Here is a 22,944-nt window from a genome sequence, read left to right on the forward strand (position 1 = left end):
TCGAAACGTTGTCCATATTCAGGTAAAGTGACGGCATACATCAGCAGGAAACAACTCGGTCTGAAAATCAAACAGCGGTCCAGTTGGCTTCTCTCGTTGAATGCTGACTGGCCCAGAACTCGCGGACCGCCAGCACAACCCGACCGTCGTCCACCTTTGAGAAAGCAGTTTATCATCGCCGCCATCGACCTCCATGTTTGCAAATCACGGAAGCAAAAAAGCGGAAGTTATTCTTTGCACACGTCATGATCAGCCTACCTTTTTCCAGAAAGTTAGTATTGAACCGGTGACAGCCCTATAAATCACTGTCACTCATGCACACGTGAACGGTCGTCACATTCACGCGCATGCGGTTTGCCGTACTAAACGAAAAAGGCGAGTCGATTCACGGCAAACACCACTGGCGCAGTCCCACGGTTTCACGCAAACACACGATTCGTGGCATCGGTGCCGTCACCGCGCCGACGTTTACACACAAACACTCCGACTTCCCCAGCCGGCGGCACTCTCCCGCCGTCGGCTGCGCGATAATCTCATCCAGTTCACACTGGGGCCGCCTGGAAGGCACTGAGGGGCGGTGCTGGCCGGGCCATTCGTCGGGGTCGCCTGGAAGGCACTAGGGGACGGTGCTGACAAAACTTCCTTCGCCAGAGCGGCCCCGAACCAGCCAGCAGCTCTGAGCCGAAACGTGACCTTTGAGCGGTCGTGACCTCAGGTCAGACCTTTCAGCCCCAGTCAATCAGGTGGCGGGCGCACGAGCGACACCTGCTTCACTGAGGGCGGAGTTATGCCGGGGCGGCAGTCCGGCGGCCCCTGGACGGTCCGGCAGACCGGCCCCGCCGAATGGTCTGCCGACAGACCGGCCACTGCCGGACGGTCTGCCGACAGACCGGCCCCGCCGAATGGTCTGCCGGCGGACCGGCCCCGCCGAATGGTCTGCCGACAGACCGGCCACCGCCGGACGGTCTGCCGACAGACCGGCCACCATCGGACGGTCTGTCGGCGCCGCTCAGTCTCCTCAGGCTTCGCTGTCGCCGTTCGCGCTACTTGTCCTTGCCGTGCACAGGTGCCACCTCGATGAGGGGCGGCGCCGGCGTCACAGGCACGCTGACGCCGAACCGCGTGCCCAGCTTAACGCTGGCGTGCTTGAAGTGCAGCGTCATCTTCTCCTGCATCACGTTGATGCACATGCTGGTGAGCGCCAGGCCGAAGATCATGTAGAGGGTGGTGCACATCATCACGCCAGCCGACTGCGAATGATGGTCCGGAGTCAGAGACAGCGGCCCGGGTCAGAAATAACAGCTCAGGGTCAGAAACAGCAGCACAAGGTCAGAAGCAGCGGCTCGGAGTCAAAAACAGCGGCCCAGGGTCAGAAACAGCGGCTCAGGGTCAGAAACAGCGGCTCACGGTCAGAAACAGCGGCTCAAAGTCAGAACCAGCGGCGCAGAGTGAGCAACAGCGGCACGGAGCCAGCAACAGCGGCTTTGGGTCGTGAACGAGTGTCCGGAATCGGAGACAGCGGCGGCGAATGGGAAACAACAATGGCCCAGCCAGAAACTGCCGCCTGTGGCCAAAGGATCTAGCTACGGGCGTAAACAAATCCATGAACACGGCTACCGCTGGCCAAGTTCCACCCTGTCTGGCGGTGATGCAGAAACCCACGATGCCTGCATGCCTCTTCCATGTAAAGAGAAACAGCGCGATCAACACTAGCCTGCTAGAAAAAAGGCTAGACTTGGCTAGCGTGCCTCGAATACCAAGCGATCGGAATTTGATGCTGGATGCAGTGGCATGCTTCTGCGTCATGTGCACTGGCAGAGCCCTCACCAATGCCATCAAGCTTTCTATTATCACGGTTGCACATTTGCCTTGGTTCAATCGTACCACCGTGCGGCTTATTCGCTCAAAGCTTTTCTTTTCTTTTCACCCTCCGGGGCTCCTGCTCTGCCTCTCGCTGGCAACTCGGCGTTATCTTTCGGCGCTGGCTATCATGACAGCGGTATGCACGCAGTGCGCTGCTTGAACAGAGGGTGCTTACGATATCAGAGTGACGCCTTGTAAAACTGTCTGGGACTTGAGATGGCTGGCGGCTAGCAGGCTTTGAGCTGGAGATGTTGCATGACGCCCTCAGTATTCATGCCATGGCATATCTGACGCTATATCAAAGTCACTTGAGGTAGCTAATGCTTAAGATTAGATGAGGAATCTCGTAGGGGTTTTTCTGTGATCTTAAGACCATTGGCCGTACCTAGTGTAGCTGATGCCCTTGCGCGCATAGTGGAATGCTCGTAAGGCCAGCCATAAAATATATTTCAATATCGACTCAGGCCGCCAAACGAACCCTTATTTCTGACGGTATTTGGCTTTCGACATTTACGGCAATTCGTCGTTGCATGAGCTGGTGAAACGGCTGCTCAATAGGAAATAGCTCCTGTTTGTTAATTGTTGTTGGCCATTCTTCTCGTCAATGGTTTTTCACCACGAGCGACAGATGATGGGGGAAATGACATCGTTGTAGAACTTCCTTTTAAAATATTAGCTCTTGGTCGTAGACACACTTATGAACGACTCAAATTCGATGAGCCGGATCAGAACTGGCTCAGATTTTGGGATTCCATTCAACTCATGACTCATGGCATTCCAGTTTGTTCTGATTCAGCTCAGTTCAGACTCATTGCTAGTGTTGAATCATTTAATTTATAACTCACGCGGCTCGCAAAATCAAAGATCCGACTCAGCTATGACTAATCGTTTTTTGACTCGTAAGCCACATGACTCAATAATATATATATATATATATATATATATATATATATATATATCACATAAGATATCATTTATATCATATATCTAGATATATATGTATATATATATATATATATATATATATATATATATATATACATATCTTGGCAGAATATTTTCGTTTATGCATATTTGATTTAAAAACGACCGCTGACTCCGCATGAGCCAGCTTCTTGATGCATCGTTTGAGGCTGCGGGCTTTCGACTTGGCAGTATCGTTGAGATAAAAAAGTGTTCGTACAAAACCACTCGTGCGTTCGTCAATTTCCATTTACTTTTACGTTACTTTCATTTCTTAATTACCTTCGCATTACATTCCTAAGAACATCTTTTGGTACGAAGACAAATATTCCTGTCGCTATTTGGATATGAATAAAATTCATCCGTGATGAAAACGGTAGAAAAACACATAGCCACAACCACACGCACAGCAGCTACAGCCCGCCACCGATTTACTCATGAGTTGTGCACAAATTTAGTTGTTTATTTGGGGATGGAGAGAATTCGTTGATAAATGTTCTTCCCCAAATTCGCAGGCATCTTCTGTCATTGCACGTTTGAAGAATGTAAGTGTTGTTCATCAATTGTTATCGCGTTTGCTCCTGCCATGTTCGTGTTGCAAGTGCTCCAGAGGTGCCCCGTCGCGATGGTGCACTGCAAGGCGCCGTGAGAGCTCGTTTTGATAGCGTCAGTAAAGTATATGGAACTAAGTTTGCGGCCTTCGAGATTACGTTTGAATTAATGCACTACATGGGTGCATTTAGCTTGTCGGATTTGTGAGGGCTGTTCCTCATAAGAACGTTGAAAGCTTTATGTTGCAATAAAAAATGGCAATGTCTGTTCTGTGGTGGTTCCTGCTTCTTACGTACCGAGAGATGATTGTCCGTAAAGCTTTCCGTCCTGTCTGTAAACAGATGCCCCTTTATTTTGACAATACGGTTGGACGGTTGGCTGTTTGTATTGTTTGTTGTCAAAGTGTCATGTTATACGTCGCTGTGTTTTGTTTCAACTTCAGAAGTTGAAAACCCGTCATTCACCAGATCTGTTTGACTCGTACCAATTCTGAATGCAGTCTTGTCAAATCAAAGCAATGCTTAAATGCGTATCTAAGGAATGATCTTATCGTGCTTATTTTGTAGTGTCAAGGACGTTCCCTGTCAGCATTGAAGCATCGCCCGTTGTTACTCTGATTTCAGTTGACGGTCGTGCCAAATCGCTGTTCTTGTTCCTGTCCTCTCACTGACACGACACTGTTGGGAATGATCGATAGTCGTATCGGTATCGGAAATTATCAGAAGCATCGATATCGGGCCAGCGGGTTCGGAAGTATGTGATTCAGGTGGCAGTTCAAAGCGGCATTCCTCCAAACGAACTGACTCGGCTCTTGGCTCACCCGAAAGCGATCGCCTCGTAAGCCAGTTCACGATCGAGCTCGAGTCGAACTCTGGTCATGGGATCGCATCCACAGCTCCACCAGTTGCCTGTCATTCACATGTTCACATGACCAGAGCTCGAGTCGAACTCGGGTCATGGGATCACAACCACAGCTCGACCAGTTGCCTGTCATTCACATGTTCACATGATCAGAGCTCGAGTCGAACTCTGGTCATGGGATGACAACCACAGCTTGACCAGTTGCCTGTCATTCACGTGTTCACATGATCGGAGCTCGAGTCGAACTCTGGTCATGGGATGACAACCACAGCTCGACCAGTTGCCTGTCATTCACATGTCGGTGTATTGTAATAGCTCTGTCCCGACATGTGACGTAATTGGAACATTTGGTGCTTGTGCGGGAGTCGCACACAGAGGCCATTGTAAGAATTTCACGTGCACTGCACAATATTTTCCTCGGTCAATGGCTTTGGGTGGAGCCCCACCATGGGTGGAGCTCTGTCCCTTTTTGGGTGGGCGTTGGATTCATCGTTATTTGTCTCGGTCCTCACTGTGGGATGTAGATCATAACCATGTCACCAAAAGAACTAAAAAAAGAACACAGAAAAGTATCTTATTTTCCGTCTGTAGTACTCAGCCACTTTTCGATCAGCTTCAAAAAACGCTATTCATGATCGAAGGTAGTGCACATTTAAACCCGATGTGTGTGCTTTGTGGGCTCAGTTTGCTATGCCTGGTCGCGTGACCGAAACTGATACCTAGTAGCAGGATCTCAGGTAACATGAACTGTACAGGAGCTATCGCGAGGCTCGGGACGGTGGGTGCTGTGCCCTGTGCTGAGCTCAAACCCGTGCGCGCTGGTCAGCAGAGAGTCGCACAAGCCGTGCCAACTAGCGTCGGGCGGCGCACCGCCGCACAGCGCTGGCGCCGCGTCCGCTCGCCGCTGCTGTGGGTCAGGGTCACAGCCGGAGTGGCCGTCGACCCGCCGCCCCACACTGAGCGGTCGGCTGCACGGCCGCTGCCCTGGATCGGGACCCGCGCAGGGCCTCGTCGGACCGGGCGCCAGCGGGTCCGCTGTCAGTGAGCACCTGCGTGCTGAGAAACCCGTGTTCACTTGACCCAGCTGGCGCTCGCTGAAAACGATCGTATTTTGAAACAGACTTTTTCTTCAGGGAGGCGGAAAACTCCCATCCCATTATTTTTTGGTTTCAAGAGATACATAATGCTTAAAATATCGCCACTATGACAATGTATTATTTGCCTATACCCAACGCAACGCTCCGTTCCGAAACGCCGCCGTGTTTCCGCGTACTACCACGGGAGCTGCAATGTTTCGAGGTGCCGCGCCAGCTGACACGTCTGATGTTGGAATAAAATGCCAAACTTACCTGCATTGGTACAGCACAGGTTCTGGACTCCTCACAAAAGGTGAGATCTGATATGAGTGCGGTGAATATGTCTGGATTGAAACAAAATGCCCGGATATGAAAAACGCAATTCTCTGTTTTTTGTTTTTTGTGTTTCTTCACAACTGATTTTCTACCTGATCGAATCCCCTGAAGTGCGGAGTGCAAAGCGCTGGAGTGCATGCTCCAAATGACGCGCAGCAGCCGGTGCCCCCGGCGGCTGACGCTAAAGTGAGGGGCAGGACGCCGGCGGCTGAGGCTGTAGCGAGGGGCAGGACGCCGGCGGCTGAAACTGTGGTGAGGGACAGGACACTGGTGGCTGAAACTGTGGTGAGGACAGGACACTGGCGGCAGAAACTGTGGTGAGCGGCAGGACACCGGCTTAGGCTGTGGCGGGGAGCATAACACCGGCGCCTGAAACTGTGGTGAGGGGCAGGACGTCGGTGGCTGAGGCTGTGGTGGGAGGTAGGACGCCGGCGGCTAAGGCCGTCATGAGGGGCAGTACACCGGCAGCGAAGGCTGTGTTGAGGGACAGGACGCCGGCCGTGCCGCGGCCCGTGCTCGGCTGTGCTGAGCTGAGCAGCACACGTGGAAGGCTGACCGTTACCTGCACCTCGCGCCACTCTCTGCTCTCGGGTCGGGCCAGCAGGCCGCGCCCTCTGGACCCGTCCTGGGGTCAGTACGCGACGCCGGTCAGCGCCGCTCCGGTGGCTGGGCCCCACCCGCCGGGGCGTCCCTGATCGCGGCCCGGGTGGGTTGCCCCATGCCACAGAGAGAGGTCATGGCGCAGCGGACAATCACGTGCAGCGCTGGCCCAGTGTCCAGGGTTTCCCCGGCGAACACCGACAACTACGGGCCCGGTCGCCGTTTCGTTGCTCACGTATATGAGACGTGGGAATGCGATTTGCCACACCTTTTACGTGGCATTCATGCACGCGCCTGCATTGAGCAGCTCTAAGCAAGCTGAATCACTGTGGAATCGTGCTCTCCGCGTCCTTGCACGTTCTGATTTCTATGTGCGCACTCCAGACCCCAACAGGTCATTTGGGCGCACCGTTCACTGAAGCGGCACCTCCTTGGGGATTGCCACGCTTGCTTCCTCCCGGCTGAGCACTCACCGAAGGTACCAGGTCTCCGAAGCCGATGGTGGTCATGGAAATGAAGACGAAGTAGAAGGCGTCGAAGTACGACCAGTCCTCTGTCAGCACGAACATGATGGCACCGATGAAGAGGTAGGAGAGCAGTATGAAGAGCGCCAGTGAGACGGGCAGGTTGAACTCGTCGTCTATCTGGACGACCGCCTCGACGTCGTCGTCGGCCTCCGGCTCGGCATGCGTTGGCTCGTCACCGCCCAGTCCGGTCTTGTCATACGCCGCCTGGATCCCCTTCACCATGTGCTGCGCGGCAGACAAACGGCAATGTTGGTGGAGCGGATGGCGGCTGCGTGAGGTGATGGAGCTCACCGCGCGTGCCAGTGACAGTTGGTAGCGGTGACGGCGACAGAAGCTGAGGCTATCCTGATAGGCGGGATTGACGGGTGGTGGGCATTGTGTTCGGTCCATGAAAAAAGTCATCGACGTTGGGGAGGGGGGGGGGGGGTTGAGTAAAGCTACAATGACTGATGAAGAACCAGATATACGAGCAAAACATATGGTGTTTTGCGAACTGGGCGTGCTGATGTTTGTGTCAGGCTGCTTTTCACCTACTGCACCTGTGGTGGAACATAATGCTCGGGCCACTTAACAGTTTAGCAATATTACTTATCAAATAGTGCAGGCATTTTGGGTCCGCCCATTAAGAGGCAAATCTACCATATTTGGAAGTGAGTGCGTATATCTAAATTTTCGCGCTTTGGAGAAGGATGTCGTTAAACTGCAAAGCGACCGGCGAATTCCGACCCCCTTAAGCTGGAGTAGGTGAGAAAAAGCAGCCAAACACATGTGCTTAGCAAAAAAAGTCGTCAAAGAAACCGTCTTGTGTTGTGCTTGTGGAGGCGGTATCTCATGGCTGATTTTGCCAAATGTGAAGCAGGTAGCAAAAGAAGCGGAGATGATAGGTGCTGTGCTGGCAGTAAATCAGTCGTGACATTGACAAAACATACAAAGAATCCATCTTTGTCTTCAAAATGTCAACACTACGGCAGGCGTATCCAACATAATAGATAAAGATAACTATAAGATAACATAAAGAAACCTAGAAGTGTTTTCAAAGCATTTGTCTTGATGTATTTCAGTGGTTTGACAGATGGTAATGATTGAGCTTTGCTCCAATTCGAGATGAATGGTGTCGACTTAACAACGTTCTACGCCACATATGCTTCACCAGAGCTGGAAGTCCTGCGGTGACTTTGACCCTTTCCAGATAAAACTATCCTAAGAACACAACTACACGCAGTTGGCGTATCGAGCGGTAACGCTGTGCCACCGCGGCCTTCCGTATGGCCTGCCTCAATCTATGGTGCCACCGAGGCCGTGACATGTGACATGGTGTGCCGATACCGCCTCTCTCTCTCCTCTACTCTCTCTCTCTCTCTCTTCCTTCTCCTCTCTTTCTTCTCTCCTCATCTCCTCTCTCTCTCTCTCTCTCTCTCTCTCTCTCTCTCTCTCTCTCTCTCTCTCTCTCTCTCTCTCTCTCTCTCTCTCTCCCTCTCTCATCTATCTCTCTCTCTCTCTCTCTCTCCCTCTCCCTCTCCTCTCTCTCTCTCTCTCTCTCTCTCCTCTCTCTCTCTCTCTCTCTCTCTCTCTCTCTCTACTCTCTCTCTCTCTCTCTCTCCTGCCTCTAATCACCGTCTGACCTCACCTCGACCGGTGCGGTGCGGCGGACCCGCGTACAGCTCTTGGTGTGGTAGAGCCGGTAGGCGGCGGCCATGACGAACTTGAGGCCGCGCGTGAACAGCTTGCCATAGTCGGCCAGCACGATCAGGAAGATGGGGATGCCGATGATCGCGTAAATGATGCTGACCGCCTTACCGGCGCTGGTGGCCGGCGACAAGTGGCCATAGCCTGAAAAAGACCGTCAAAAGATGGCACCCGCCCACCCTACAGCCTCGACACGTATGACTATATGCGGCAAAAATGTTGCGGTAACACAGATGGCCTAGAATCAAAAGGGTCATCATTACGCGGAGCGTTGCCTGTCAGGAGATAAGGGAGTAACATAAATGGCGAAATATGAAATAAGACGATAGTTGCATGAAGTGTTAACTGTCGAGAAGTAGGCTGACGTAAAGGGTAACCATGCGTTAAGTGGTTGGTACATGACGTTTCTGTCCTGTCCATGTTTGTTGTGGTCCTTCACATGAACACGTCTGCAGAGCTATATAAAGACAGTTTTCTTACTGCGTTGGGCTTCAAGCTTGTTCTCAGGGAATGTAGAGCGCAAGGCAGGATAGATCCACGCACCACCTTGTTGCATGGATGGATTGGAGCTTGACCATCTTTGGGGAGACCATACACCGCTACCCAACGTGCACCTCGGCCCGCTCGCCATTTGAGCCGAGTCACCAGGACGTCACCCCAGGCCACTACAACAGCAGACACCACTGGCTGTTCTTAGAAAATCAGCTTTTTGGCTCTCCATCAATTGCATGAGGCTTCGTACAGGCCTTGGACCCTGTAGCGCACACTGGCCGGCCCAGAACAGGACGCACGCTGGCGTGCCGCCCGAAATAAAAAGGCGTCCGGACATCGGCAGCCACCTACAAAACAACAGAGGACTTGGATGCCAACAAGAGTTAAAATGCTGGTTCCAAGAACGTTCCAAATAAATCGGCGCTTCAGAGCTCCAACTGCCACCCGGCTCTAACCGCGGCTTCAGGTAACGCTTTTGCATAAATCGCCGCTGGCGTTGTTGGCGGTCGCCTTGGAGCGGTGCCGGCCGCCAACCGCCGGTGTCACGCGCGCCGCCAGCGCACCGACCCGTTCGCTGGCCGGCGGCGCTGCACTAACCGAGCGTGGTCACCACCGTCCAGGCGTATACAGCGCCGTTGCCGAGCGTCCACATGCGCTGGCCGGACGGCGAGGTGACACCGCTGCTGTATGCCACTAGCAGCTGCTCCTCGTAGTCGGTGAGATGTCGGCGCGCGAGCGCACGCCACGCGCGCCGGTCCAGCTGGTCCGACTTGCCCCAGAGGTCATCGAGGAACTTGAGCTGCTGGTGACGCACTCCACACTTGACCTGCTGCTCGAGGCCGCCCTCGAGCAGCGAGAAGGCGCCGCCGCCGGCCAGCACCAGCAGCGCCAGGCCGAGCGTCTCGACGGCGCACAGCAGCGCCTCCTGCGCCAGCTGGCGCCGCGCCGGCGCCAGCTCGCGCCACACCTGACGCAGCCGGGCGCCTAGCGGGACCGCCGCGGGGCTGCCGGCGGACCCCTCGGACGCCATCGGGACGGCACGCGACTGACCGCCGCCGGCGCCGCGGCTCGCCCTCCCGACGGTCCGCTATTTCTGGCCGGACGTTTGGCGCGCCGCGACGTCGCGTCGCCCGCCGCACCGCCCTGACCCGGGGCTGTTTTTGTCATCAGCCATGTGAAGCAGCCGCGGGATGCGGCCGTGCCGCCAGCGCGCCGCCCAGCCGCGCATTTTTTTGCCTCAGTCTCCGTCCGCGCGCAATAAATCGTACGATTTTAGGAGCCCGGCGTGGCCAGGCCGGTCACGCACAAACCGGGCCTTTAAACTTAGCAGCAACGTATCGCACCGCCATGATGTTTGCAGAAACGCCTGGCACAATTTTTTAAAGTTTTTTTCTGTAATTCTTTTAAGGCACTTCAACGCGAGCTGCGTTACCAGGCGGCACATCGCTGCGACGCCGCGATATCACCAGTATGTTCCATCTCCATTTCATTCGCATGGGAAACGCATGGTTTTCAAACAACGAAAATGTGAAGAACGCGGGCCGGAAACGGGTCCGGTTCTGGGCGACCGGACGTCACAGCCGTACCAGACTGACTGGTTCTGAGGCAGGAGAAAGCAAGCAATCATACAAGAGCTAATGGGATTGACGTGTTCAGTCTTTTACGCTCACAGGCGCGCCATTCACGACGGATGCGGTTTAAGAATGGGCGTCAGACCTCGGAGCAGGAGACGATGTGAAGCCGGTTGCACGGTGTGGCTCTGCAAATTATTGCGCCATTTCAACACTGTACGAGCCAACGGTGTGCTAGTAGCCGCCCAGCACGTAGCCGGTGTCACCTGTCGCGAAGCCGGTCTCAAATACAACACGTTCATGTTGCACAACATACAGCGTACTGTGTGTGCGCAACACACATACTGAGCATATGTGTGCACGTGTAATATCATAGGATGTTGTATATATATATATATATATATATATATATATATATAGACATATATATATAGTAATATATATATGCATATATATATATGTATACATATATATATATATACATGTTTATGTGTATAAATATGTACATACATATATACAGACATACATAGATAGATGTATATATTCGCCTCGTCACCTAAAATTGTCACTTGTTGCCAGGCACTCGGCCAGCCATCGGACCAGCAATATTATTTGCAAATATATGCGCAGACGCCAAACATCAAAGCATACGCGCCTGCTATACTTGCGAAAGGACGCAGACATAAACACACGTCTGCGGCATCCTCAATAAACTCCGGGCGGTTATCGCCCATCGCCCAGACACAAAGGCCAGATGCCATAGGATGTCAAAGGTAATCCCACGCACACAAATCCAGATACACTCACGGATTGGCGGGTCGTGTGTGTGTGTGTGTGTGTGTGTGTGTGTGTGTGTGTGTGTGTGTGTGTGTGTGTGTGTGTGTGTGTGTGTGTGCGTATGTGCGTGTGTGCGTGTGTGTGTGTGTGTGTGTGTGTGTGTGTGTGTGTGTGTGTGTGTGTGTGTGTGTGTGTGTGTGTGTGTGTGTGTGTGTGTGTGTGTGTGTGTGTGTGTGTGTGTGTGTGTGTGTGTGTGTGTGTGTGTGTGTGTGTGTGTGTGTGTGTGTGTGTGTGTGTGTGTGTGTGTGTGTGTGTATGAGGCACCTCGAGCGGAAATGCGGGGGTGGGAGGTCGCAATCAGGCGCCCGGCTGCTCACTCAGCATAAAGAGGGGTTTTAATAGCTGCTTAACACGTGCCCGGGTGGCTGGTTGAATACCCGTTGCTCAGGTGTGGGGTCAATTTGACCTCTGAGACCTTAGAAGCTAAGAGAGCTACAGACACTTAATTCACGGGTTGTGTTAACCTGTACGTGAACTCTTGTGTGTCAACATTTGAAGTTCTTAGACCATGACCTTTGGGTCAAATAAAGTCAAACAAGGTCACACTCTAGACTTGTGTCCAAAGTGTCCCCAGACATTCTCATACAACCGCCACGAACATAGATACCTGTTCTAAGCAGAAAGTCACTGGTACTCATTTGAGGTCGATCACCTTGTTCGACCTCTAGAAGGTCATCGTGACCAAAATAATACAAGACTGCTTTGATTTTTGCATTTTGAATAGGCGTCAAGGATAAGGTTGAGCAACGTATTCCGAAAAAAACAAAATGCTGACCTTGGTCATTGTAGGCTGGTGAGCTGTTCTAACCTGTCAGAAGTTCATGGGAAATGTATGATGTGGTTCCTGTTATTAATAGATTCAAAATGGTAGTATCCTATACAGCAAGCTCTGTAATAAAAAACAGGTTGCTTCTGGTCTTGCGCTGACGTTTATACCTGACCTTAGGTCAATGGCAATTTGTTAATTCAATTTTAATTGTGTTGCCTAAGAAACTATCACCGAGATATATGGTTTGGTCTAGCACTCCGTTGTTGCATCAGATTGAACGATTCCCAAGAAATTGTTTACGTTGAAACCATGGCCTGACCTTGGCCCGCCATAAGTCAGCGACAATATTGGGCAATGTTGGACAATATTTATTCCGCTCATTGTCTGAAAATTGTGTCATGGGATACGAATTCGGCGAAGCACAGCCGACTTGGAATTTTTTTAGGTCAAGGCGTCGAGCGTAATGAGGCATTTAAGCTGCCTTCTTTTGTGAAAAATAAAAATACTTATGACATGAAATATATATGTCAGTCGCAAACAGAAAGTCCCGAGCGTACATAGCTTTGCTGTCTTTTTCACTTATATGATCACTCTGTGTAAATGATCACAAGTTGTAAAGTCCTGCCAGCACTTTTTCTAGTGATCACATGAGAACATACCTAGTACATCAGTTGTGCAGCAGGTCATATTATTAGTCTGTATCTATAAAACCAGCGCGAATTGCAGCAATATATTATCGCCTACACTTTATCATAGTTTGACACGTCATTCCTCGGCTTCCAAATTGCACAGTCATCTTTCCGTGGCGCCTTCATGGATGTCACGTCCTCACGTCACAAAATACTTGTCAAGAAAGATGCGCAGGCAGGTAATCAAGTTGTGCGTGCTTCTCCTGGGGTCCGCCAGCGAGCATAAACGATTATCGCAAGCCCTCGGACCCGAGTGTCCGGCGCGTGCAGCAGTTTTTTCTGTGTAGTTTTTTCAGCAGTTCTGTGTAGAAACGTTTAACACAATTATAGAGAGACTGAGCGTTCATACCAGCGCCGGGCGATCGATCTTCGTAACTCCACCAGAGACGGCCAAGAAAGCAGTGTTACATCTATGGAGAAACGTGAACGACCACAAGACGAGTGGGAAACTGGCTGACTGTAAGTGATGGAGCAGCTTACCACACAACCAGGAAGAAATCTACGGGAGGAAAATATCAGTGAAGTGGGTATTACGCCCTCTGACAGAGGAAAACTGCCGGTGTCGCATTGCAACCAGATCAAAAAGATCAAGCTCGTGCACGCAGGGAGGAAGATTGGTTCCTCCACACGGTCATCACGTGGGACGAAACCTGGACCTACTTGTGGGAACCGGAACTGAGAATATAGAGCTCGGAGTTGTGAAGGCAGGAAAGTTCCTCGTCCAAGGCACTGCAGGTGCAGCATAGGGACTCTCAATGTCATGCACATGACGTCCTTCGAATACGACGGTGCTATCCTTGGTCAAAACTTTCCGAAGAGTCAATGCGTCTAAGGCGAAGGCGAAGGCATCAAGGCGGCAAGGCGTCAAGTCGAAGCGGATTGCTGCATGACGACCTGGAAAAAGGTGCGTTGCGCTATCAGGAACAAAGGTCCCGGGCTCAACGAGAAAGGTATCATTCTGCTGCAGGTGTCATTCTCCCACGCAACGCTGTGTCGGAGGCGGGTAAGCCGCGAGATACTGAACGCCTGGTGGAGGGGAATACTCGGGCACACGGCGTACCCCCTGCCTTGTCGCCAAGTGTCCTTTTCCTGTTTCCAAAAGCCAAGGAGTGGGTCACTGCCTTTCCCTCCGCAAAATGAATTTCAAGCGTTAAGGAGAAACTGCTGCTCACCGAAGAGGACACCAGTGAAGCACACGAGACCTCACTAGAGAGTCAATACGGTAGTCGGTGACGGGATTTGGAAGGCTCCTGAGCAGGCGCGAGAAGTATGTGGCGGTTGAAAAGAGCTATGCAGTGTGGAACGTCTAGGGTTCTTGATGCAATATATATCACCCTTCTAACCTGGGCACAGTACAATATATAGGCCAATACAGCGAATTCATTCCACGGGTGATGCACCTAATGCATAATGCGTGATCGAATGGAAGGGACCAGGGCTCATACCACAAGCACTGCTTAGCCTGAACTGTGATGCCAGAGTTCACGCTAGGCAATGCTTGTGGTGTCTAATGCACCCATTCGAAAGGTTCGGATTAAATCTTTAAAAAAATTATCGAGCGTTCGCGGCTGCCCTCAGACCGCAGCCGGTGACGCTGGCGGGGCTGGGTCGCCGCATTCCGGGGGGGGGGGGGGGGGGGGTGGAGTTCTTTGGGCGGATGTCGGCAGCGACGGCGTCCAGTTTAATAAAGTGGAGATGTTCCTCTCTGTGCTGGGACGTCACCTGATGCGGACTAAGAATGCTTCAACAGTGTCTGGTGTGGTCCCAGGGTTGTAAAAAGTTGCTTCTGTTGCGCCGATTTTGAACCCGGTGGCGTAGCCGTTCTATTACAATTTCAGCCTATCTATCCCTCCCATCTGGTAAAGGCGGCAGGAAAAATACATCGCTTTTACCTTTCTACTAACAACGCCTCGTTCGACCAAAGTATGCCTATCGCCGCTGTCATTCAAGGGACAATGCTGCACTTAACGCTATCGATCACATATCGAAAAATTCGAGTTTTATCGGTCACAGCAGCTGATTAGGTGAGGTTTTCGGCTGCGTCGATCACGGTGTCCTCCTTAACAACTAGAAATGGTGTGGAATCGATCCCTCGTGGTTTCGAAGCAGCCCCGGCGAGCGGAGCCAGGTGTTCAGGTGTTGTATCCTTTGTCCTGGCCGTCATTCACGGTATGTCAGGGGGCGCGACAGCTGGGTCGATCTTGTTCAGTCTCCTGACGAGCGGGCTGTCGAGTCTCGTGACCATCCGTCGGGTGCTCGCATGTACAGATGACACTCAACTGCTGGGCCGAACAAGACCGGGTAACCTCATGGCTCCCGGCGGCTTTCAAATTTAAAAAAAAAACGGTATGATATGAATAGCTGGTTTCGATCAAACTCGCTCGAAATGAACATTAAAAATGCAGACTCCATTTTCATTGGTAGCACCTAAAACAACCGAAAAAGAAGATTTTTATCGAACCATTCCTCAGCCGACTGTTAGCTTGGACGCTATAGCGGCGGTCTTCCTCCATTTGGTCCACTCCGTATCCAGCTGCGACGTTTCCACCCTGTAATTATGCAATTGTTCACCATATTTACAAATCCAGGGTTTCTTCCAACGCTTCCAACTTCCGGCCCATTTCCATAGCCCCCTTAAAGCCAAAGTCATAGACGTGTTGTATATACATCAGCATCCCTATGCTTACGCATCTCACAATCACCATACGTCCCCGACTTCGCACGGTCTCCGTCCTCGTCAGTCCATTAAAACCGCGCTGATGTCCACATTCGACCATATCCGATCAGCCAACGACAGTGGGGCATTACTGCGCCGGAGCTTATTTGCGAAACATTTGAGCAAATGTTGCGGCAGGATTGACCGTTTCGAACTCCTTACAGAATTCAGCTAGGATGGGATCGACATCTGCATCTTCCGATCTTTCTTCGTGATCGTACCCAGAGCGTCAGCGTCACTGAAACCCTGGGTGACGTTAAACTTCCGCAAAAACTACCAAATAGCATTGGAGTTCTTAGAGGATCCACCCTGGGCTGCTGCTCTATGCTTGCAAAGGATCTGAGCCTTTTCGCAAAGGGAGTGGTGGTGGTGCAAATTGTAGACAACACCCAGGCTTCAACCAGCAGCAAAAATCCCAAATTTATAACGCCGTCGATCAAATGTAATACATTCAGGCATCTGATGACGTCTGGTTGCGCGCTAACGGTTCTAAACTAAACTCAGGCGAGACACAGCATGCGTTCTTCGCCAGCCGCCCAAATCTGCGCAGCATCCCTGAATTACGTCTTCAATGTCGTGAACATAACCTTCAGTTGGAGGTTGTAGGTCAGGATTTTGAAATAGCCCTCACATGGGATTTCCACGCAGGTCTTGGTACCAAACGTTGTTTTGGAGTTCTGTGGGTTGTGTGGGTGTGAGCATCACTCTTAATTGGAGGTTGTTGGTCTAGTTTTCGATATTGCGCTCAGATGGGATTTCCACTCAGGTATCGGTATCAAACGTCGTTTTGGAGTTTTGTGGGTCAAAAATAGTGCGGACAGATTAGCACGCCGCCCAGTTTCACGGTTGATGAGCGACCCAGTTTCCCAAATTCACTGACACTGACGCACTTCGTCACTTAGTCTGTCGGCTTCATTAGAGGTGTGACTTGATGTTTTGTGCGTATGCATACTGGTCTTGTGTGCACTTTATGCTGAGCGTTGTTCGCGATATGTAGATACCTGTTGACTTTGATGCGACTTTCAGAAAAAGTTTGTTGCGTTTCCTGGCTATTTTGTCTGACAAACCTGACACGGTAAGCATAGAACGAACATGGCTGCTAACGAAGCATAGCTGAAGTAAAACCGGCGACTTGTCAAGCTTTTCAGGAGCCTTTGATGAAGCTGATATCCCAACCTCACTGGCTGAAGGAAAATATGTCGTGCAATCAACAACATCCGCCTATTGTTCTGCCGTTACTGCCCTTCTCCTGCCCCCTATTTGCTGTTGCCCACTATATTGCTGACTGGGGTGGATGGAGACGTGACTGCGGAAGTCCGCCTCCCCCCCCCCCCCGCCCCCGCTTTCTTCCATCCAGCATGTCAAGCAAGGCCTTGGGGTTCATCACGAGCACAACGCAGTAGCGACTAGTCCACTCAAAAGAATCTCAAGGTCGCATCCCGTGCGAACGGATATTTTGCACATCTGCCGGGCCGCTCGCCGGTACGGCCGGTCTTTGGGTCAGCTCTGCCGCGCCCAAGCATTTCTTCGGCCGCACCCTATGTGAAGTGTGATGAATAAAACAATACAACCTGCGCTGAACGATACATCTGATAACATCCCAATGTCTGCTGCTGGTCGCGTGGCAGGTGTACCTATTATTTATTTGGTTGGCTCTGTCCGTCCGCCCGCAAGATGCAAGTGCAACTCCTCTCGCCCCCTCCCCCCTCCCCATCCCGTTCTCGGTTGGCTGCGGTCACGTGAAGGTCAGACAGACGCGGCGCCGTGCGGAGTCCCGTCATGGGCGCGCGGTCCGACCCCGGGCGCGGCACGGGGGTGCCGCGGCAGCTTCCGGTGGAAACGCAGTTGGGGCCTCCCGCTGACGGCTGCGTTCCGTTGCGTAAGCTCTCTGGCTGGCGGCAGTGCACCTCGCAGGGGATTCGACTGCGGTCAGAGACGCCGGATGAAAGGCAGCCGGGCTGTGTCGTTGAGAGATGGTGCAACCACGGCGCGTCCGAGCGAACCGTCTTGCGAACCACGCCTGGGTATTCCGCTTCTGTCTGGAAATATTCCTGGAGAGGGATGGACCGCCATCGACTCAGCCCGCGTTGCCGTGTTTCGATAAGGCAGGGCGGCGGCTTAGGAGCGGCGGCGGTGGCGCCACCGGCGGTCCAGACGAGAGCGCGCCACCCGGCTGGCGCCAGGTCGGTGCAACACTGACAGGGGCGCTGTCTATACCTCAGGCCGGTGCAGACAACACGTAAATAGGGGCCCAGCCGCATATCTCAGGCCGGTGCAGACAACACGCAAATAGGGGCCCAGCCGCATACCTCAGGTCGGTGCAGACAATGCGTGAACAGTGCCCATGGGCTATGTCTATAGAACATAATGCTACTCAGCAAGTTAACTGATCACTGCCATATCGTGTATTAGTGACGTGGCCTGCTTCTTTTTTATACATTTAGTCGCAATATTTTGATGGAATGGATTTCAAGCATCGAGGCCTCACGTAACACGCGCTCGGGTGGGGGTCAGTTTGTTCCCCGAAGGTTTTCCGGAATGGTTTCCGAGTGGCGCGGCTACGCTGCGTCAAACTCGTCTATCTGAAGGCAATTGAAAAGCGAATCTTTTGCCGTCAAGTCTGTTAATGCCTTTCTCTTAAAATGCCTTTACCCGCTCATTTCATCAAACACACATTGCAAGCCAACTGTACTCTTGGGACACTCTCCAAAGCTGCTGAGTTTCTGACCGGAAAGCGACCTAGTCCGTTTCAGTTGGAATGTATGGCAAATGAGAATAAAACCCCCATAATTTCGATGTCATGTGCGACGTAGGCTAATTGTTAAAGCGTTGCTAGTTAAGGTGATTTTTCAGTGACCATTCTATTATACTAATGTACGCATACTCGGTGTTCAATGAGTGTACCCACGCAGGGGCGCAGCCAGAGACTTGGTAAGGTGGGAGAGGCACAGAGTTGAAGAACGGCCTCATTCATAAGAATAATCGTCGGACATGGCATCTTGATTTCGAGGGGCATGATTATTTCTTCGTTGCATTTTAATACTTACCTTATTTAGCTGAAACCCAAACCAGACGACACCAAAGGATACAATTATGTTTGCATTTTGAAGAGAGTAAACTGAAGGCACCAGACTTTAAATGATTGCGCAGACTAAACCGCCGGAGCCTTTCACTTTGCAATGGTTCAGAGAACTCTTCCGAAGCCGATATCACTCAGTGGCTGTACCGACGTTTTCCTTAGTTGTACAGAAATATTGTGAACATAGGTGATAACTAGCGCACATTGTGGGGATCAAAGTGGGGTCATAAATTTATATCAGTCAGTCACATATAAGTTTTGCAGTAGAAGTAGTGAGCATATGTAATGAATGTATAAGTGTTCGCAGTAGACGTAATGAAGAGCATAAATTTTGGCAACATAAGTTTTCCCGCTTAGCACATATGTCGTGCGTAAGTCGTGGGTAAGTATGGCAGTAAAAGTAATTGCGTAGAACTCCTGTCGGTAAGCGTTTTTGTTGCAGCACTTATGCCATGGAACCTCTCTTTGGACAACGGGCCCAGTTCGAAGAACGCTAAGAGCACATCACATTCCCCGCTCAGGGGGTGAAAGGTCATTCCGTTCCAGCCCGGGTGCCTACCGGCTGCCATTCTGGCGATACGTAGGTGGAGTTCCCCCGCCGATACGGAAGCCCTTGGAGGGATCAATCACACAGTGGTTGCCTGCCTGACGCCGGAGGCCCCCTGACCCGGACATTTCACTGCGGATGGACACAGGGACTCTCATTGGAGCAAAAAGATCCATTATCATCGTAGATATCAATTAGTTGGCACAACGACTCCAGTTTAGCATAACGTGCCCCTGACTGAAATGGGACGAAGAGCTGCGAGTTCTGTAATGGAGAACCTGACCGTCACGTGATTTTCCATCGTCTCATTGCGGACTTTCAACGTGAATTCTCATATCTATTTCCATTGTCGGAGGGCCCCGACCAACACAAGAGGCCCCTAGCATTCGGGGCTCGGTCGCTGTCCCTGTTCGGCAAGTGTACCCCTGACCAATTCGGGGCCCCTTGCCGGCACAGGATACTTTGTTAGACACTGTGGACCTCTGAACGATACAGGGATTCCCATTGTTTGAGGAGTCCCAGTCAATGCAAATTGTGGGTCCCGGCCTTACCTCTGTTTGGGAAAGGGGTCACGAGGGCTTGCACCGACACGAAGCCGGCTGTTTGGTGTTGGTCTCTGACCAAAAGAGAGGCTCGCACTGCCCCACGGTGTCCCCAATCGGTGCAAGAGGACCTCCGACTGACATTTCAGGCTACGGCCCAGCGGGCGGGGTCCCCAATGTGACCTAAAGCCAGCCCTTCATGTTCCCCAATCATGCACTTGATCGTCGGTCCCGAGATACTCTTCAGGTCCCTCCGCGAGTCGCTTCGAACACTGCTCCAGGCTGCCTCTGGGCTGCTCGCCATACAAGAATCCTGTTAGGCGCTGTGGTCCCCAGACCCACACAGTCCATCACTGACCGGCCGGCCCGCTGAAACAGTCCATCACTGTTTCAGCGGGCCGGCCGATGTTAATCGCGGGTCCGGCCTTGTCCCGACTTTGGAAGTGGACCCTGCGTTCCTGACCTGACGCTGGAGTAATCTATCGACGGATTCGTTACGTGTCAAGGTCGCTAGGCCTCCACCATAACGGCATTGCTTCGTAAAATAGGCTTGGGGGCTGAGCGGGGAAAACCTAGCGCAACAGGTTTCTCCCCGGATCTGACCCACTTTTCTCTCAACGCAGTGGAGTTGGATTCCCACCCGACCGCAAAGCAAACTACTGCCCTGATCTAATTCGTTTCCTCGCACTGTACTGTCTTGGCGGGAGATGTTGCTGTTGGGCATCATTGGAGATGTTGCTGTTGGGCATCATTGGAGATGTTGCTGTTGGGCATCATTGGAGATGTTGCTGTTGGGCATCATTGGAGATGTTGCTGTTGGGCATCACCATCATTTTGTTTGGCGTCAATTGTCGAAGCCAGGTTCCGGTAATCGGCGCAGGGTCGATGTTATGAGGCTTCAGACGTTGTTGGACGCGTACGGCTCCAGGAGTGAAGAGTGTAATGTGCCGTGCGCGGCTATTAAAGGCTGCCATTGAAGTACCCGGGTGGCAGCCGTTAGGCAGACCTCAGGCTGCGGTGCAGCACTCGCGTTAGGTATGTTCGGCACGGCTAGTGCTGTTTCGACGGTCACTGCCAGACGGTTGCCGCTGTCCGTTTGGTCGGCTGGTGTCGATCGCCAGGTTTTCGCAGCTGTTCAGCCGGATATTTATGCCGAAGTGGAGGTCGGCATACCTCAAGTTTTTGTTTAATATAAGAGGAGGGGTCAATAACTTAGTCACGTTCTTCAGTGCTTTCATTTGGCCGGTATGCTTCCATTTTCCGTAAAGACGCCATGGCAAGGTAATGCAACGTGCTTCAGTCTTATAGAACCTGGAAACATCACTGAATAACGCCAAAGCACTTAGAAAATAGCACAAACTAGACCAGAGTCAGCGAGACATATTGATCGCGTATTAAAACATGCAGCATGCAGAAAAAAGAAAATACTCAAGTAAACACGGTACGAACACACAGCTTTAAAAGTGTGACTTGCTCAGTCAGTTGCACTCAGCTGAATAGACATTGCGGTTTTAAGTTTCTTTGTTCCTTTTAGTTGTGAACCAATACGTAGAAACCTGCTTTCAAACAGTTATAATTTTGATCTTCCATTTTCAGTACCATGCTTATGATTTGGCTCGAGAGGGCAATTGGGTTGCAAGGGGGCAATTTGGTTGGCCAAATTGGTCATTGGGGGAGGGGGGGGGGGGCAGTAATCCACTGGAACCAATACAAATCAACATTCGTGGTGAGTAATGTGCTCATTCTTGTAGGCAATAACCAAGTAACACGCGTTATTATTCACCACCATAAACTGATATTGAAATTCCTAACAAGCATAATACCTTATCGAGGACTTCAGGTATACTGATCTCTCGCAGTCTGGGCCCAGCGAAAGCAGCTTGCCAGCCCTGGCATGCTGGTGAAGTTGCCGAGGAGAGTGAGATGCATTTAGTTACAAGCTATGTGGTCCAATCTCGCCAGTTACCATGTCGCCATGGGGCAAGACCGAGCTTGTACGAATTTGTCTACGTTGATGTACATGTGGTTTATTTCACTGCTTCATATCGGCTGCACTGAAACAGTATTTCGAACCGAGTGATATAATGGGCTGTTGCCTTCAGGCTAAACCATACAGCTCGACAGTTCTCCAATAGCACACCTTATTGTTATTTCAGAAACGCAGTGAAATACATGGTGCTCCTGGCAGCGCTGCCATGAAAGCCGACGCAGCACGGGACGACTGCGAATACACTCTGACAGCATGCTAACTGCAGTAAGCGTTTTGCATCATGGGTCATCTAGTCCAAGGGCACGGTGCGGCCTGCGGTGTACTGAGCTCCGGATGGGCGAGGCTCGCGCACGCGCTGTGCGGTGGGCTGACCACAGGCCGCAAACGGCCCGGCCTATGGCCACCCCAACCAGCAGGGACGCCCCATGCGCTTAGCAATACACCACAAAAGTGGGATGGGATGCGCAGACTGAACCACTCCCCCACCGAAAGGTATTCCGCCGGAAGATGGGTGTGATTGCCTCAGTCGCGGAAGGCGCATCCGTATTCGACAGTGCATCAGCTCCCGGCACCAGCCTTATCCCTGGTCCCGCTTCAACGAACTCGGCTTGGTTTCCGGCCCAGAGCCAATTCGAGTGATCCCTAAGCCGACGCACAAACACTGCCTGAAGCCTTGGGTCACCCCAGCTTTGATTCTGCCTTTCAAAGGTTAGTTGAGACGACATCCCTGATTGAAGAAAATCGTGACGAACACTGGAGTCGAATCCAGTAAAACCGACTCAAACAAGCAGAAGGTATAACACGGGAGTTTCCAGCTCGGGGAATTCAACCAAAGGCGATTCCGATGACCTCAGGCGGGAGCAGGGGGTGGGGGAACCACTACGGGGGCACACCATGTCTGAGTAAGAAAGATAGCCGTGCAGGAAGCGTCCACAGGATGGCGCTGACCGGAAGCTGATGCTGACACACGTACCATCGCACCATACGGTCACGCTCCGTATACACTGAGCTGAGAATGCATGCTGTAGCTGACGCCAACGGTGGCAAAGTTTCGGCTGACATTGGCCGTTCAGGACCAGTCCGATGGTCAGTTGGCAATTGGCATCCATCCAGCTAATACCCATATGTCATGTAGCTACACGCGGGTACCCCCGACACTGGCACCAAGCCATTCTGTTGGCAGGCGATGTAACTACATGCGGCTACTACAGACTATTTCAGCGAGAGCGCGAGCACATATTCTAATGA

At 51.9% G+C, this 22,944-nt stretch overlaps 1 protein-coding gene across 1 annotated transcript in view; it reads right to left on the reverse strand.

The window, feature by feature from the left end:
* Positions 1–22,944, reverse strand: part of LOC119109210 (TWiK family of potassium channels protein 7) — a 38,791-nt gene continuing 15,847 nt past the window's right edge. Inside the window, exons 2-4 of the mRNA XM_037232804.1 lie at positions 8,406–8,608; positions 6,725–7,003; positions 1–1,250 (exon numbers count right to left, since the gene is read on the reverse strand). Of these exons, the coding sequence (XP_037088699.1) occupies positions 1,044–1,250; positions 6,725–7,003; positions 8,406–8,608 (689 nt within the window). The 3' untranslated portion in view covers positions 1–1,043. The remainder of the gene's footprint in view (positions 1,251–6,724; positions 7,004–8,405; positions 8,609–22,944) is intronic.

This window comes from Pollicipes pollicipes, unplaced genomic scaffold (genome assembly GCF_011947565.3).
Source record: "Pollicipes pollicipes isolate AB1234 unplaced genomic scaffold, Ppol_2.1 Scaffold_7231;HRSCAF=8579_pilon_pilon_pilon, whole genome shotgun sequence".
NCBI lineage: Eukaryota > Metazoa > Arthropoda > Thecostraca > Pollicipedomorpha > Pollicipedidae > Pollicipes > Pollicipes pollicipes.